Raw genomic sequence first — 15,548 nt, forward strand, 5'->3', positions numbered from 1 at the left:
CCAAATATAATAATTCAGTACTTGAGTACCTGGTCAGAGGCGCAGCATAAATAAAGCCCTTTTTACTTCTTCAACAGAGATTGCAGAAAAAAAGAGTGGGTTTTTATGGCACCTACTTAGGATGCTGCAAGCACACACACGTGCATACATGCCACACATACTTACACCCGTACACTTGAGATCTGTTGCATGACAAATGTGACAAAAAAGGATTAGTATCTAAATGTAACATAATCCGCTTGTTTTTTCGTCGTTTATTTTGGTAGCAAATGTTTTTTGATTCATAAAAAGATTAGCGAACATTTAGCGTCTTAAGTGCACAAGAACAATAAATTCTAAATGCTTTTATACCTATAAGCAGCAGCTGCAAATTGAAACTTTTCAAAATCCACAAGATTAAAAAGAAATAAAAAAAGAAGCTAAAAACAAAAACCTAATGATGTCAGCAGCAAAAAAGAGCGTTTCAAATTAAAACGCGCCATATTTTCGCAAAATTATTTTGTCCTTTTTTTGTTGGTTTGTTTGTTAAATGTAATTGTATGTTTTTGGAGAAATTTAACGGAAATTATTTTCCAGGAATTTTCCAATACTGATGAGGTGGTTATTGAGAAAATTCTTTATTTTCAAGGTTGAGTTCATTTTTTTACTTCTTAAATTTGTTTTTAATTGTTGGAAATACATAAAGTATGTGGGGTATGCATTCGTTCTTCTTTATTTATTTTTTTTTAATACACCAGTACACAGAGCTCAGCAGAACTAGGAAAAGCTAAGCATTAGGTTGGTACAAAAAATGTGTTTGCTATGTGTTCTATGTGTTTATATTATGCATTTATTTTTTTTAGGGGTTTCTCTTATTTTGAAGTCTATTTTTTATACCCTCCACCACCATAATGGGGTGGTTATAATAACGCAATTTTGAAGATAATATGACATAATTTGGTTTGGTTTATTGCTCCAAGGACAAACCCTATTGAATTTGGATAGAATCGGTTCATTATTTCTCCTAGCCCACATACGATTGCCCTATTTGAAAATAGTTAAGTTCTTAGTGATATAGTTATCCAAACCAAATTCAGCACAAATAAGTTGTATAAGCCGAACTCGCACCACCAAATTTAGTGAGGATCGGTCCATAATTAGTCATTAGCTTCCATAAAAGGCCAACTTCCGAATTTTAACTAAGACCTACGATTGAAGCTGAAATTAAATAACATACAGACCTCTGATTAAAGTTGAAATTGAACTACATAAAGAGCTACGATTGAATCTAGAATGGACCAACAATAAGAGATCTATTTAGGCTAAAATTGTACAACATTAAGACTTTTGAGTAAACTACAATAAGAGCTACGATTGAAGCTGAAATTGAACTAGAGTAAGAGTTATGATTGAAGCTGAAATTGAACTACTATAAGAGCTACGATTGAAGCTGAAATTGAACTACAGTAAGAGTTAAGATTGGAGGTGAAATTGCACTACAATAATAGCTACGATTAGAGCTGAAATTGAACCACAATAAGTGATGCGGTTGGAGATGACATTGAACTACAATAACAGCAACGATTGAAGCTGAAATTGAACCACAATAAGAGCTACGATTGGAGCAGAAATTGAACTATAATAAGAGCTACGATTGAAGCTGAAATTGAACTACAGTAAGAGTTATGTTTGGAGCTGAAATTGAACTACAACAAGAACTACGATTGAAGCTTAAATTGAACTACAGTAAGAGTTATAATTCGAGCTGAAATTGAACTACAATAAGGGCTAAGGTTGAAGCTGAAATTGGGCAACATAAGTATCTAGAATTGATGCTAAAATTGAACCACATAGAGACCTATAATTGATGCTAAAATTGAGATATATTATGACCTACGATTGAAGCTAAAAATACTAAAATTGAACACCTGTGTTTGAAGCATAAATGGAAACATAAAGATCTATGATGGAAGCTAAATATTTAACAACACAAAGAGCTGCTGTTTAACAACATAATTACCACCGATTGAAGATAGAATTTAAAAACATAAAGACCAATAAGTCAAGCTAAAATTGCAGAAAGTACAAAAACCTACGATTGAAACAAAAACGGTTCTCATGCAGCAATTCTATTTTGTTGGAGTCTATTGAGTTCGGAAATACTTATAGTTTTTCTCGATCACTTCGTTTATACTTGAAATTACACTCCAAAACATCATAAATATATATTTTAGAAACTAATTTTAATATTGTTTCTTTTGTTTTATATATATGAGTTTTACCTTTTAAAAAATATTTTTTTTTAACTTAAACGAAAGTAAAACATACATTTATGTTTATATCTCTGAAATAAATGGAAAATTTAAAATCAAAACAAACACTTATGATTTTTTGAAGTTGCAACTTTAAGAATAACAGAAACTGAATCGTCCATGAATCAGATAGGATTTGATTTGTTGAGCCCTCGGAATACAAAATATTTAAATATGCTAAATTTCATTGAAATGAAATTTTAATTCGAAACAAACATTTCAGAAAACTGTATAAAGCGGCTTAACTTTAACTAGATTAAGCTGTACTGTTTTGGAAACTTATAATTAAATAAAATTCCAGATTACATAAGATCCTTTATGAATATCTCAATAAAGCAAATATCAGCTTAGAATCTTAAGAAAATATTGCTAAATATTTATTAGAAATGCACACACAGCTGTAGGGAATATGCAAGAGTAGATTACTTAAAATTACATTTAAAGCATTTAAACCCGAAATGAATTAACAGATTTTATGAGCCCTCGTTAATCGCATTAAAAATGGAACATGTACAGAATAATTAAAGACTAAAGATTGTCTCCATTAGTATAGGGAATAGAAAATCATTGACAACTCAAAGAGACCACTGTCATCGAAAACATACACCTACTCGTGCATACTTTTACACTCCGCACATTAAACCAACAGGTATGAGATAGCGAAGGGCATTAAAAAATTACAACAAAGTGTGCCAAAAAATATTTTAAGGATTAAAAAAAAAATACAGGACACTATTGCATTGCAGGTAGTGAAGGGATTAAGTGGGACATGTGTGTTTGTATGTGGATATTTATCGATGTACATGAGAGTTATGCTCAAGTATAAATACACAGTAATTTGTAGAGCAATTCATTAAACGCACTTCAACTGTCACAACGACCACAACAAGTCAATTGTAACGAAAAGTAAACAGCAACAAAAAATCGCAAAATAAAATCAATTTGTTTTTCTCTAGAGCAAGAAGAATCAATTCAAGTAGTAAAATAAAAATGAGTTTAACCGCATACAACTTCCAATTCTACTCATACAATATGGCAACGCATAGATCCGAATGCAATGACAGTGGCATGGATGTCGATGACATTGACATGTCAATACCGCCACCAAAACCACCAAGAGCTTCCGCTGTACATGGCAGCAACAATAGCGTCACCCCTCAACTCTCATGGATGACTTCAACGCCAAAAAGTATTGTTAACGAACATCAAATAATGGCATCACCAGCAGCGACTGCAATACCAGCTGTAAACTATTTGGCTGTACCCAATGAAACCCCAAAATCAATTTATTCCAGTGGTCTGCAGAAAGGAGCCACAGCTCAACAAGCCAAACCAGCTGAACTGCAATTACGACCAAAATTACATGCCACTCAAAAGAGATGGTCGTTTGAATTAAGAGAAAAAGCTTTGGAATTGTCAAAGCGCAGTTCAGCCGCTTCCGATGAGGATGATGAACAAGCGCTGCAATTAAAACCACAACATCATGCCGGACGTAAAAGTTGGTCATGCGAAATAAGAGAGAAGGCATTGCAAATGTCAAAACGTAATTCTGGCTCATTGGAAACATCACCAGAGCCAGTAGCAGCCGCAACAACAGCCAACTCCATGCAACATTTTGGCATGAATTCAACAGCTGAAAAAGAAAATTCAATGAGTTTACAAACACCCTCAAAAGTGCAGCTGAAAAAACCATTAATCAATGCAGTGGCATATGAGAAAATGAACCTGACTACGGGTGGTATAAGCAGATCTGCTAACACTTCATCAGAACAATTTAACAATACGTTTGATGCTTACTTCAAGGCTCCTCAACAAATGAATGCAACATTTGCGGCTGAACCACTCGATCCCAGCCAGTCGGTTAAAGATCGCATTTGCTTTTTCAACAAACTTACTTCGCCACACTCGAACTCCTTTATAGATCTGTTAAAAAATAGTAAGACCACCAATGTAGCCACCATACAACATACTAGCAGCGCACAAAATACACCTCTTGCCACTCCCCTGAAACCAAAAAGATGGTCAACACAATTGGAAATGAATCTGCAGCAAGACATACCCAGCACACACCTTTCACACTCACAATCGAATATGGTGGCATCCACAGCAACAACACCAAACTTCTTTCAGCAAGCACCAGCCATCCTAAATTCACCATCAACATCATCATCCAACTCTTCATTGGCCTCATCACCATCATCAGCTTCCAGCACATTTACCTACTCAAACACTTCGACACAGCGAAAAAGTACCTTGCGCCGTAGAGCTTCGGTTGAAAAATCACGACGACCCATTTTGCGTCCAAACTCAACTGTTGGTTCGACTAGCACTAAACCACAAATGCACACAGTTATGGAAGATTTAAGTTTGGTAATGCCAGTTAAATTACGTGTAGCCGAATATGAACGTCGCATTATGATGGAGTATTAAGATTTAGTGGCGGTAACCACAGCAAAGATATCATCATGCCATCAACTACCATACAACAATCCCTCTTGCTTTAACAGGGCAGTTCCTTTTTTATTTTACTTTACTTAATTCTTAGTATAATTTAAGATTGTTAAGCAACCAGTGAAACCTACTAATCCATTTACCTTAAAGGTTTCTGTAATTTTCTTCTACTTCCATTCTACTTCCATTCTACTTTTCTCTTTTACTTTAACAGTTTCTTCTACATATTTTTTTATTATTGTATTGTAGTTGTAGCAAAAAAAAAAAAAACAAAACGTATGCTAAGTTTTAAACTATTTACCGACAAAAGGACTATAATAATATAATTGAAATATTATTGTATTTCTTATAGAACTTAGTTCTTTAAATTTAAGTTTAATTTTATTTTGTAAACATATTTTAAGAAAATAGATAAGTAAGATTTTTTTACAAAATATATATAAAAAAATTAAAAATTTTTTGGTTTGATTTCATAATTGCTTTAAAGCAATAACATGCTTAAATCAGGGGTCGGCACTTATAGTCAGCAGGGGCAGAATGCGATGGATTCAGATGTACACTTGTTAATATGATCAAAAGGGAATCGTATTGGATGTTATGTCCTTATAGTTTTACAATTATCGCCATCTAAAAATCAAATGCTGAACATTTTAGCAAAATCGGATTAAGTTTATAGGCTGTACATTTTATTTGAAGTTTTATGTTTTAGGTCAAAGTAGAAATATTAAAACAAAAAATCAAATATTAAATGTTGAACAAAAATCCAATTAAAAAAATAGTTTCTGTGTTTCATTTGCTCATAGACACCTATGAATATTTTGTAGAGATTTATGCTCGTTAAAGTGATTTTCAGAAGTGAGCCTTATATGGAATTTATGATCAATTACACGGGTCAGCAGGAAAAAAAGGCTTAACTAACCACTATATAGATTTTATGCATCATGGCTACCTAAGTACAAAAATGGTAAAATTTTGCAATCCTATGGATAGATTTTTTTAAAAAAAAATTTTAAGTAAAATTATAAATTTTGTTAAACGTTTCTCCACATAAGAGAGATTGAGATTGAGATTTACATAACCTTTATATATAAATGGATTAAAGGATATGTAAATTTAATGTGCTGTTTTTCTATAGCGAACGAGTGCTTTGAATGGAAATTTTACATGTATTAATAGCTATAGAAATACAGCACATACATTTTTCTATGTTTATTTTAATAATATTGGACTAAACGTTTTTGAGTAATCATTAATTATGTGGAGAAACGTCTAAAAACACTCAAAGTTTAACTAAAACATTTTTTTAAAAATAAACCTCTCCATAGAATTCAAAATTTGGACCATATTTGTACTACGGAAACCACAATACATCAAAATTGTGTAGTGGTTTAAAAAGCCTCTAATTTTTTTTTGATTTTGTTGCCCTCTGTTTTGGATTGATCTAAAACAAATTCTACATCGGATTTTCTTTTACATATATAATACGAATGAAACATGAATGGATGAAAAATTATTTTATTTTTCAACACACATAGTCTCATGTGAGCTTTATGCACTTTGTCTAACGTATTTCCAATTTTTTTATCCCTTCAACAAAATAAGATTTATCGAGGTCATCAAAATAGGTATTTTTTTGTGATATGATTTCATCGGTGGAGTTAAATCTCTTTCCGCCGAGACATTTCGGGGCTAAAGCCAGATAATATACAGATAATTTACATAAAACTCAACAAAAATAACTTTCATATAGACATAAATCACACGACCTAATTTCATGGCGAACGGTCCATAATTAGTCATAGCTCCCATATAAGGCCAACTTCCGAAAATCATTCACGAAGACAAATTAGTGAAATCTTAAAAGAAAATATTTTTGCTCATTTACTTGGTGTAGGGCATTACATACCATACTTTCTTACATGTTTTTAATGGATTTTTGCCATGGAAACTGCACATGTGTTGACCCTTTTGTGCAGCCGACTATGAGCAAACGCGGCAGCCTTCAAGCGGTCAGCTTTTTCATACCCAAGTGATCATTCAAAATTGAAACCACTGAGCTATGTGAGATGCCCATGCCATCCACACTCTTTCGCACTTTCAATCTCCGATCGGCCAACACCATATCGTGATTTTCTTTCAATTGTTTCTGGTGTAGAGACCTCAACTGGCCATCTTACGTTTTTGTATGACCCCAATTAAATTCAGTAAACCACTTTTTTCACCATTGAAATTGATGGTGCAGAGTGCACATAGTATTTATTAAGCTTAGCCTTTATTTGAAAAATGTTTTTTTTTTTCGCAAAAACTAATGCTTAATGAGCAGACGGAATTCACATTTTTCCTCAAGTCACGAGGTATCAATGGCCGTCAAACACAATGATGCGGCTTGTTCAAATTTTGACTGGTGTTAACTGACAGATGCCTGTTGTCAGCAGCAGTTTTGCTCTTTCAGTTACTGCTCATAACTAGGGACTTTACAGTATAATTTCAAAGTATGTACTTAGAACTAATTAATGCAAAATTTTATGAGGATTGCCGCATAATCAATATATTTACGGCCACTCAAATGGTATTCCGGGGGTACATTTGTATGGAGGCTAGGTGACTGATAATAGGTGACTGACAAATAAACCTTGTTAAATCAGAGTATTTGAGCCAGCTAGCTCCTTTCGTTTGGACCCTATAGTGTTTTTAACAGACAGTCGGATAGATGGACAGACATGGCAAGAATCATATGAGGTCTCATAATATATGTTGTTGTTGGATCCAATGATTTTAAAAAAAGAATTGGAGAGATCTGTGGATAGAAATTAGAGTTTCTTTAAGAGCTTAGATTACGCTTCTTTAAAGAGAAATTCTGTAAAATTTCGTAGAATCAAAAAAAAAAAAATTAAAATGATTTTTGTTTTACAAAATCTCCTAAACCTCCAGTTGTTTCTCACTCATGTAATTTTTGTTCAAACCTAAGTACAAAATGTAATAATATTAAAGGTGACTTTAGACGATAAGACTTTACAAAGTGAAAACAAAATTAAATTCCACGCCTATAGAGTGGAATAGTTTTAGCAAAAATAAGAGTATCTGAAAAATAATTTGGTCTTTATGTTCCATTCAGAGGGTACTTTATTTTAAAATAATAAAAAGTTCTTTCGAAATAGTGTTGTCCAAAATATTGAGCGAAATAAGGGTATATCGTACGTGACATAAAACGGAACTCATTTTGAGGTACATGTAGAAATATGCGAAAATATTCGAATCGTGAGAGGCGTTATGTTTTATTTTAATTTCTTACACTAAACGAAATATTTTTCCTTTACAATCCGTCATATTTAAATAAAAACAATCTTTGGATGATTTTATAATAATTAAAATTTAATATCGTACGTGACACACCGTACGTGAAAGATTTTTCTTTTATAATAAAACAATATATATTCTGTAAATATATGTATACAAAAACTAAAAAAGTGAATAGAAAATATAGATTCGGTTTCAATAAACAATTTGACAATAGAAAAAAAACAATCAGAGTCAAATTCATTTCATACTACTAGCTAATTGAGAGCCTAGTTCTTGCCGCAATTTTAGCCTTAAATATACCTAAAACATTAAAAAATTAAATATAATGAGTTTAAACTATTATTTTTGTCTTTAAAATGTTGTAATATGATCTAAATACTTTCACATAGTAACATTTTATTATTTTCTTCTATTCAAATCATCTTTCAAGGATTTTTGTTTTTTCAGTCGTGGTAGCGATTCTCGTGGAATTGCCCATATGTCAAAAAAAAAATGATGAAAGTCGTTTGACTGTTGAAATAAGATGATAGCAGCTGTTAGTTTTCTTCCGTATTTTCTCTCAATGTCAAATGTTTTCATTACATATTACATTTAAACGATCCCATTCGTACACTTCTACACAAAATTATTACTTGTGATACAATATAAACGGTCTTTAAGTAAATTCTGTGAAAAAATCATCGGATGTGTAGTAACATCTAGCTGGCTTATCTTCTTACATTAATGCGTTAAAAGCAATTTAAAGGTTAAATAAATCAAGGAGAAAGTAAAAAAATTCATTAAAATTTCATTTGCTGTGAATATACATAAGTGCATATAAGAGTAACTTTATGAAAGATATTATTTTACAATATATAAAATGAAATAAAGTTTATTTAAATAAATATTAATCATAATTTATTATAATTTTCATTTAGATCCCAACAATCGAGTTGCACCGCCCACTATGCCCTCCCACTCGCTGTCAAATGGTTACAACATAAGCCCACAACGTTTGGCGGAAATTCGCTCTTATTTCATGTACTGGTATTTCGATCAGGATTTGTACGGTGGTCGGGGTGATTATCAATTTGATATACATGCATCCACGACACAAATACACAAGAATCTTAATTTTCAACTACCCTTCTTTGGTTTCCGTTTTAATTATACAAGGGTAAGTGTGAACAAATATTTGAATAATTGTAATGATATGTAATATTGAAATTGTGTGTGCAGGTTTCTCTTAATGGCTTTTTGGAATTCTCCGATCCACCTGAGTATTTCACATATCCCTTGGTATTTCCCGTCAAAGACTGGCCCAAGAAAAATGATCCTTCCTTTATCGGCATTTTCTTCTCCAAATGTCGTGTTGGCCGCATTTATGCCACCGATATTGATCAACGTACACCTGGTGTTTATTTCCGGTAAGTGCATTTATTTTCTTTACACATTTCAATATTCGTTAGAAATTAATAAAAATTCATAATTCAATGAATTCAGTTAACAGCTTTATTTATTTGCTTTTAAACTTAATATTAACTATATATGTATATATATTTTTTTGTTTGAATTGAGGTTTTAAAAATATCTTTTCATAAACTTTTCCACCAAAAAGAGAAAAACACAAAATTGTTAAATTTATTTGATGTTTTCATATGAGTTTGTTGTTTGTGTTGAAATCATTCATACGCACCAATGCCCCAAATTTCGTTGGTTTTTATCATTATTTGTACAGAGACTGTTTTTCATACTTTTTGGTTTGTATTTATAAACATAGGTGTATGTATGTATATTTGTGTGTACATTAGGGTGGCCTTTATAATGGACTTCTTTATTTAATGGAGCTTCCAAGGTTTACAATTCGCACTTGATCAACAAGAGGGTATTAACTCAAAATTTTAAAATTTTCAGTAGAGGATAAAAACTGTTTGTGGTTACATTTTAAGAGAATTTAATAATCTGAATACATCATTGTATGTAAATTCCATTTAAAAAAATAATTACAGGCAAATCCCGGTATAACGAACGATATGTTGTCAGGCCCATTCGTTAAATTGAAAAATTCGTTATATCGAGATGTTTTTTTTATTAATTTTTAACAACTTTTTCTATATTGGAATTTAACTAAACGAATGTCGTTTTGATCCCTAGGTTGGATGAGCGGTGTGACATTAGGAGGCATGAATATCGTCCAAATTTGTATATTTTTAGTAGTTTTTACTAATTGTTCTTCTGGAGGATGGCTTGGTGCATTATCCATGATTAATAAAGCCTTCATTGTAAGGGATTTCGATTCTGAAAATGATTCAGAAGAAAATTAAACTCAGGGACAAACATTTAAAATAACAAATTTTGAAGATTCCAGATTCCACTTAATTTACGTAAAGATAATTTACAGAAAACACTTAGTCACGATAAAATGTTTGTTTTTATTTTCTTCAAAATACATGTTGATAATTTTGTTATTCCATATTTCATTCATTCATCCAAATTTGTAGTTTTTCTTTCAATGAAATTCTTCTACGGTTTCCCATACTTAATTCACGTGAATTATAGCCTGTTTCGCAATATCGAATGAAAGATTTCGTTCCCATTCTAAGCGAAAGAAAGCTGATTTTGGATTCCCTAACTTCATGTTTATGTGAATCAGTTTTCTTTCGCTTAGAATGCGAACGAAATCTTTCATTCGATATTGTGAAAACAAGCAATTAAAACCACTATAGAAAAAATGGCAGCACCTATTAATAAAGAGAGTAACCATTGAAAACGGTACTGTAACGACTTATTTTCTTATTTTCACATTCTTTACTACTTTTGTTATTTATACTTTCTGTTCGTTATATTGAGCGTAAAATTTTCGAAATATTCGCTATATAAGGTTGACAATTTTAAAAATGTGGTCGTTTGTTTGTTTTTTCTCATCATTCGTTATATCGAGCATACAATTTTTGAAACGTTCGTTATATAAGGTAGACAATGTTACTAATTTGACCGTGCGTTAAATCGGATTTTCGTTAAAGCGAGATTCGTTATACCGGGATTTGCCTGTATTTTGTTTTTCTTTTAAAGTTTTCCAATTATTGCAAAAAAAATCTATTTTTTGAGTTAACACCATTTTTCTGACAAAATGTAAACAATTTTATTATAAAAAGAGTCACATTTTGAATTAAAATCATAAAATAAAACCAATTTTATCAACAAAACAGTATCAACTCAAAATACAACCAAATATAAATAAAAAAATTTGATTATTTTTAACTTGAATAAACGCTCAACTCAAAATAATACCTTTTTTATGAAAATATACGATGCATTTCTATTTCAACCTTTTTGTTGTATAAAAGCAGTATAAAAAATAGTTAAAAAGAAAAAAAACGTATGTATTATTGAATGATAATTTTTATTCATATAGGACATAGAATAAAATATACATACATAGAAGCGCTACTGAGAGACAAAGAACCCATGTTTGTTGTCAAAAACCAAAGTCTTGCAACAACGGAATACATATAAATCAATGTACATATTTTGAGTTTTTATATAAGTAATCGAATTTTGGTCTGAAAAATTAGTGATCACAGATCGAGCTCCTTTTCTTGATTAATCGCTTATTGGCCAAGTTATTAGCGAATTTAGATATTGTGAGTTTTTATATAAAATATTGATTTTTGTTAAGAAATATGTGTGATCACAGTTCGAGATCTTTTTCTTGATTCAACGCTTATTGGCCAAGTTATTATCGAATTTAGATATAGTGAGATTTTATATAAAAAATCCATTTTTGTTCAGAAATATGAGTTATAACAGATCGAGCTCCTTTTCTTGATTAAACGCTTATTGGCCAAGTTATTAGCGAATTTAGATATTTTTAGTTTTTATATAAAAAATCTAATTTTGGTCGGAAATATGAGTGATCACAGATCGAGCTCTTTTTCTTAATTAAACGCTTATTGGCCAAGTTATTAGCGAATTTAGATATTTTGAGTTTTTATATAAAAAATCGATTTTTGGTCAGAAATATGAGTGATCACAGATCGAGCTCTTTTTCTTAATTAAACGCTTATTGGTCAAGTTATTAGCGAATTTAGATATTTTGAGTTTTTATATAATAAATCGAATTTTGGTCTGAAATATGATTGATTACAGATCGATGTATTTTGCAGTTGTATTTAATAAGTGGGCGTATTAGTGGACTTGGACAATTTTTATTTATGTAAAAACCATGTATTGCGAACATTAAAAAAAAATAGTTAAATCGTCGTAGTAATCTGTCTTCATATGTTAATCCAAGTGACTTTGGTATGTGTATTTCATCACTTTTAGATCTTGATGGAAACGTTCTTCTTGTCCTTTGCTATACGATCCAAGATTTTCAGGAAAATTTTCTAAATGACTGTTCAAGCTTCTTAAAGCTAACTAAATTTCTATGACTTATTTCTCATAATTTTTAGCCCTCATTTCCTAAGAAATTTTTCACAACGGCAACAAAATATTTCTAAATAGTACATTGAATGTATGAAATATTGAATATCGTCTTTCAAAAGTTCTCCCTATATTATTAAAAAAGCGGACCATGGTATAGTAAAATTTAAAAATTTTAAAATTTCAATATTTAAATGCCTATAATTCGGAAATTTTAAGAGATAAATAGCACACGCATGTATTTTTTTCAAGACTTAGCGACGAGTGCTTTCCAAAATCGGATGGGAAACAAAAAAATGGCACGTGTTTAAATATTTTACATGTCGAAGGTACCCTACTTTGAGCCCACATAGCGCCGCCCCTGAAGCATTTATAGGGTCCGTTTTAATAACATAAACTCGAATACTCCTACGCCCAAGTCAAATCGGACCAGCAGTTTTGAAATGCCAGATTTATTTCCAAAAACTTTTGATTCTGCCCCTTACTTTAAATCAGGATATGTCATTTTGCATTTATTCATACCATCAATGTGTTTTTTGGTTATGTTTATTACTTTTTCACTGTCTTAAATATTCATTACATACTTTACACACAATTGGTTAATTCACAAGGTCTCCTATCTTGTCATATTGTCATAACATCCTATAATTTCACGACTCGGCGGCTCGGCTTAACCGACTCGTTGGTGTTCGGCGCAGGTCTCTGCTGGTGCGTTACGATAACACAATAAACATAGCATACAGAGTAGTATTATTTTAGAACATTTTTTGCTTGAAAGTTAATAACAACATTTTTAAACCATTGCGAAATATTAGGACATTATGACAATATGAAATGATAGAAGGCCTTGTGAATTGACTAAATCTTTAGAACCCACGGCTTATTCAGGCACTTATACACTAAACTATTTGATTGTGTATTCACCACAAATGTAACAAAACCCATTTCGTTCATATAAGATTAAGAAACAGGCACAAGAATTTACTTATGACAGACAATATTGAAAAATGAAGGTAGATTCAAAGCTACACATATAAAAACAAATTCAAAAATTTGATTGAGTTTGCCATTCCGTTTGTAACATATCGAAATATTGGTCGTAGAACCAAAAAGTATATATAGTCCAAGTCCTCATAAGGTTCTCAGAAGATCTAGCTATGTCCGTCCGTCTGTATGTTGAAAGCACGATAGGGAACAAACAAAATGAGCTAGCTGGCTGAAATTTTACACAAATACTATCTGTTGATAATTGTGAATATCGGTCCATTATATCAACTATCCCTAATACAAATATCCTTCTGGAATACTGTTTGAGCAGTTATAAATATATTGATTTTTGCACAAATTAATTCTAAGTACTCTGAAATTATACTTAATTCATAATTTTCTTATAGTAATTAACATTGTGATGATATTGGACATAAACCGGTTTTATATGAGCCTAACTCTTACTACCAACTTTTGTGATAACATGTAATTAGCCCTACCTCCCATATAAACCCTATATCAGAAAAATATTTTATTGTCACTTATTAAAGTTATACCTTATTACGCACAGTCGATTACACTTGTTTTCTCTGAATTTACCCCTTTAAAATATTTTTAAAAAATACGGAACAGCGAAAAAGTGCTAAACAAGCGTCACCCTAGTATTCAAATGTAGGCATGTGTGATTGTGTATAAGTGTATAAATAATACAAACAAAAATAATCTACTAAAGGCTAAATTTCATATTTATATCCTGGAAGTCCTTTTTTAGTGGGTGTTTTAGTCATATGATATAACTTGCGATATTGTTCAGCTCTAATGCTCTAAATTTATAGGCAATAAAGCTTTCGTTATGACTGAAATGATTTCATAAAGGATTTAATATATAGATTTGTTATAATTTGTTACAATCAATATTACGAGACAAATATCGATATTCTAAATAATTATACTGTGATACAAAAAAAGAATGAATTAGAAATATCTACTTCAGGTGTTGAGTATAAAAAGAATCTGTTTTTGAAATTGAGTCAAATAATCTAAAAATTTTGAATTTCCACATAAGTTATTTGAACATACATTTGAAGGGTATCAAAAATTTGATTTTAAAAAACAAACTGGAGTCGCTATATCGACTTCACCATCTATAATGATCCAGAATAAATATAATTTATGGTAATTGTGGAAAATGTATGGATATTGTAGAAATAACCAACGGAATTACAAAAATATATGTAGTATTTATATACCCTTACCATGTATAAAAATAACACAAACCATTTAATTTTACAAAAATTATTCCAAGAAATTTAAAATTATATCAGCTTTGAATAATTACACAGAAATCCATGAGTATAATTAGTCAAATGAAATGTCAATACTATATATATTCGACTAATGATCGTTCGATTAATCGAATAATTTCTTACGAATAATTATTCGAACAATTTAAAAATGGCCATTTTCAAATAACGAATAATTAAAATGTTTCATAATTCCAAATTTAAATAAGTAATAATGACTAACAAAAATTGTATTGTTTCTGAAATTCGACAAATAACTAAAGACAAAGGGACTTTCGATCACTGTAGATGAGTGTTCCGATAGCTCCTTCTATAAATATATAAATATTACTGCAAGAAGTTACAATTCTAAAAACAAATCTTTCAAAATTTTTAACTTAGGACTTGAACCAATGAAAATAAAAGGTACGAAATAAAATATTTGTTATTTAGCAGGTGAAATATTAGAAGATTCGCAATTAATAATCATAATTTTAACTTAGATTAAAGTGGAGTTGAATGTGATCGAGAATGTGATTTTGAAACGGTCGTCGAAAATGATATTGAGGATGACATTTATAATGATTACGTTGAAATAGACGAAGGCCATGATCTTAATATATATATAATTGATGTTATTAACCGCGTACGTAAGTGTTTAAAAATATTTAATAAATCGAATGATAAACACAAATATTGCAAACTAATGTTTTGTTGCAAGAAAAGCATGGAGTTCGTCTTGTACATGATTTTGAACATCGTTGAACATCTTTGTCTAACATGGTAATAAACTTTTTGCGTATTTGTAAATGCGTCAATCATGCACTGCCTG

General features: G+C 30.9%; 2 protein-coding genes across 6 annotated transcripts in view; both read left to right on the plus strand.

Annotated features, from left to right (window-relative positions):
* mesh (sushi domain containing 2 mesh) overlaps window positions 1–15,548 on the plus strand; it is a 97,446-nt gene that overhangs the window by 11,331 nt on the left and 70,567 nt on the right. For all 5 annotated transcript variants that reach the window (XM_065515982.1, XM_065515978.1, XM_065515979.1 and 2 more), the window contains exons 3-4: window positions 8,960–9,198; window positions 9,261–9,448. In XM_065515982.1, the coding sequence (XP_065372054.1) occupies window positions 8,960–9,198; window positions 9,261–9,448 (427 nt within the window). The remainder of the gene's footprint in view (window positions 1–8,959; window positions 9,199–9,260; window positions 9,449–15,548) is intronic.
* bnk (bottleneck) lies at window positions 3,269–4,752 on the plus strand. The gene is made up of 2 exons (XM_065508947.1): window positions 3,269–4,353; window positions 4,399–4,752. The coding sequence occupies exons 1-2, from the start codon at window positions 3,282–3,284 to the stop codon at window positions 4,719–4,721; spliced, it is 1,395 nt and encodes a 464-aa protein (XP_065365019.1). The 5' UTR covers window positions 3,269–3,281; the 3' UTR covers window positions 4,722–4,752.

This window comes from Calliphora vicina, chromosome 1 (assembly GCF_958450345.1).
Source record: "Calliphora vicina chromosome 1, idCalVici1.1, whole genome shotgun sequence".
Taxonomy (NCBI): domain Eukaryota; kingdom Metazoa; phylum Arthropoda; class Insecta; order Diptera; family Calliphoridae; genus Calliphora; species Calliphora vicina.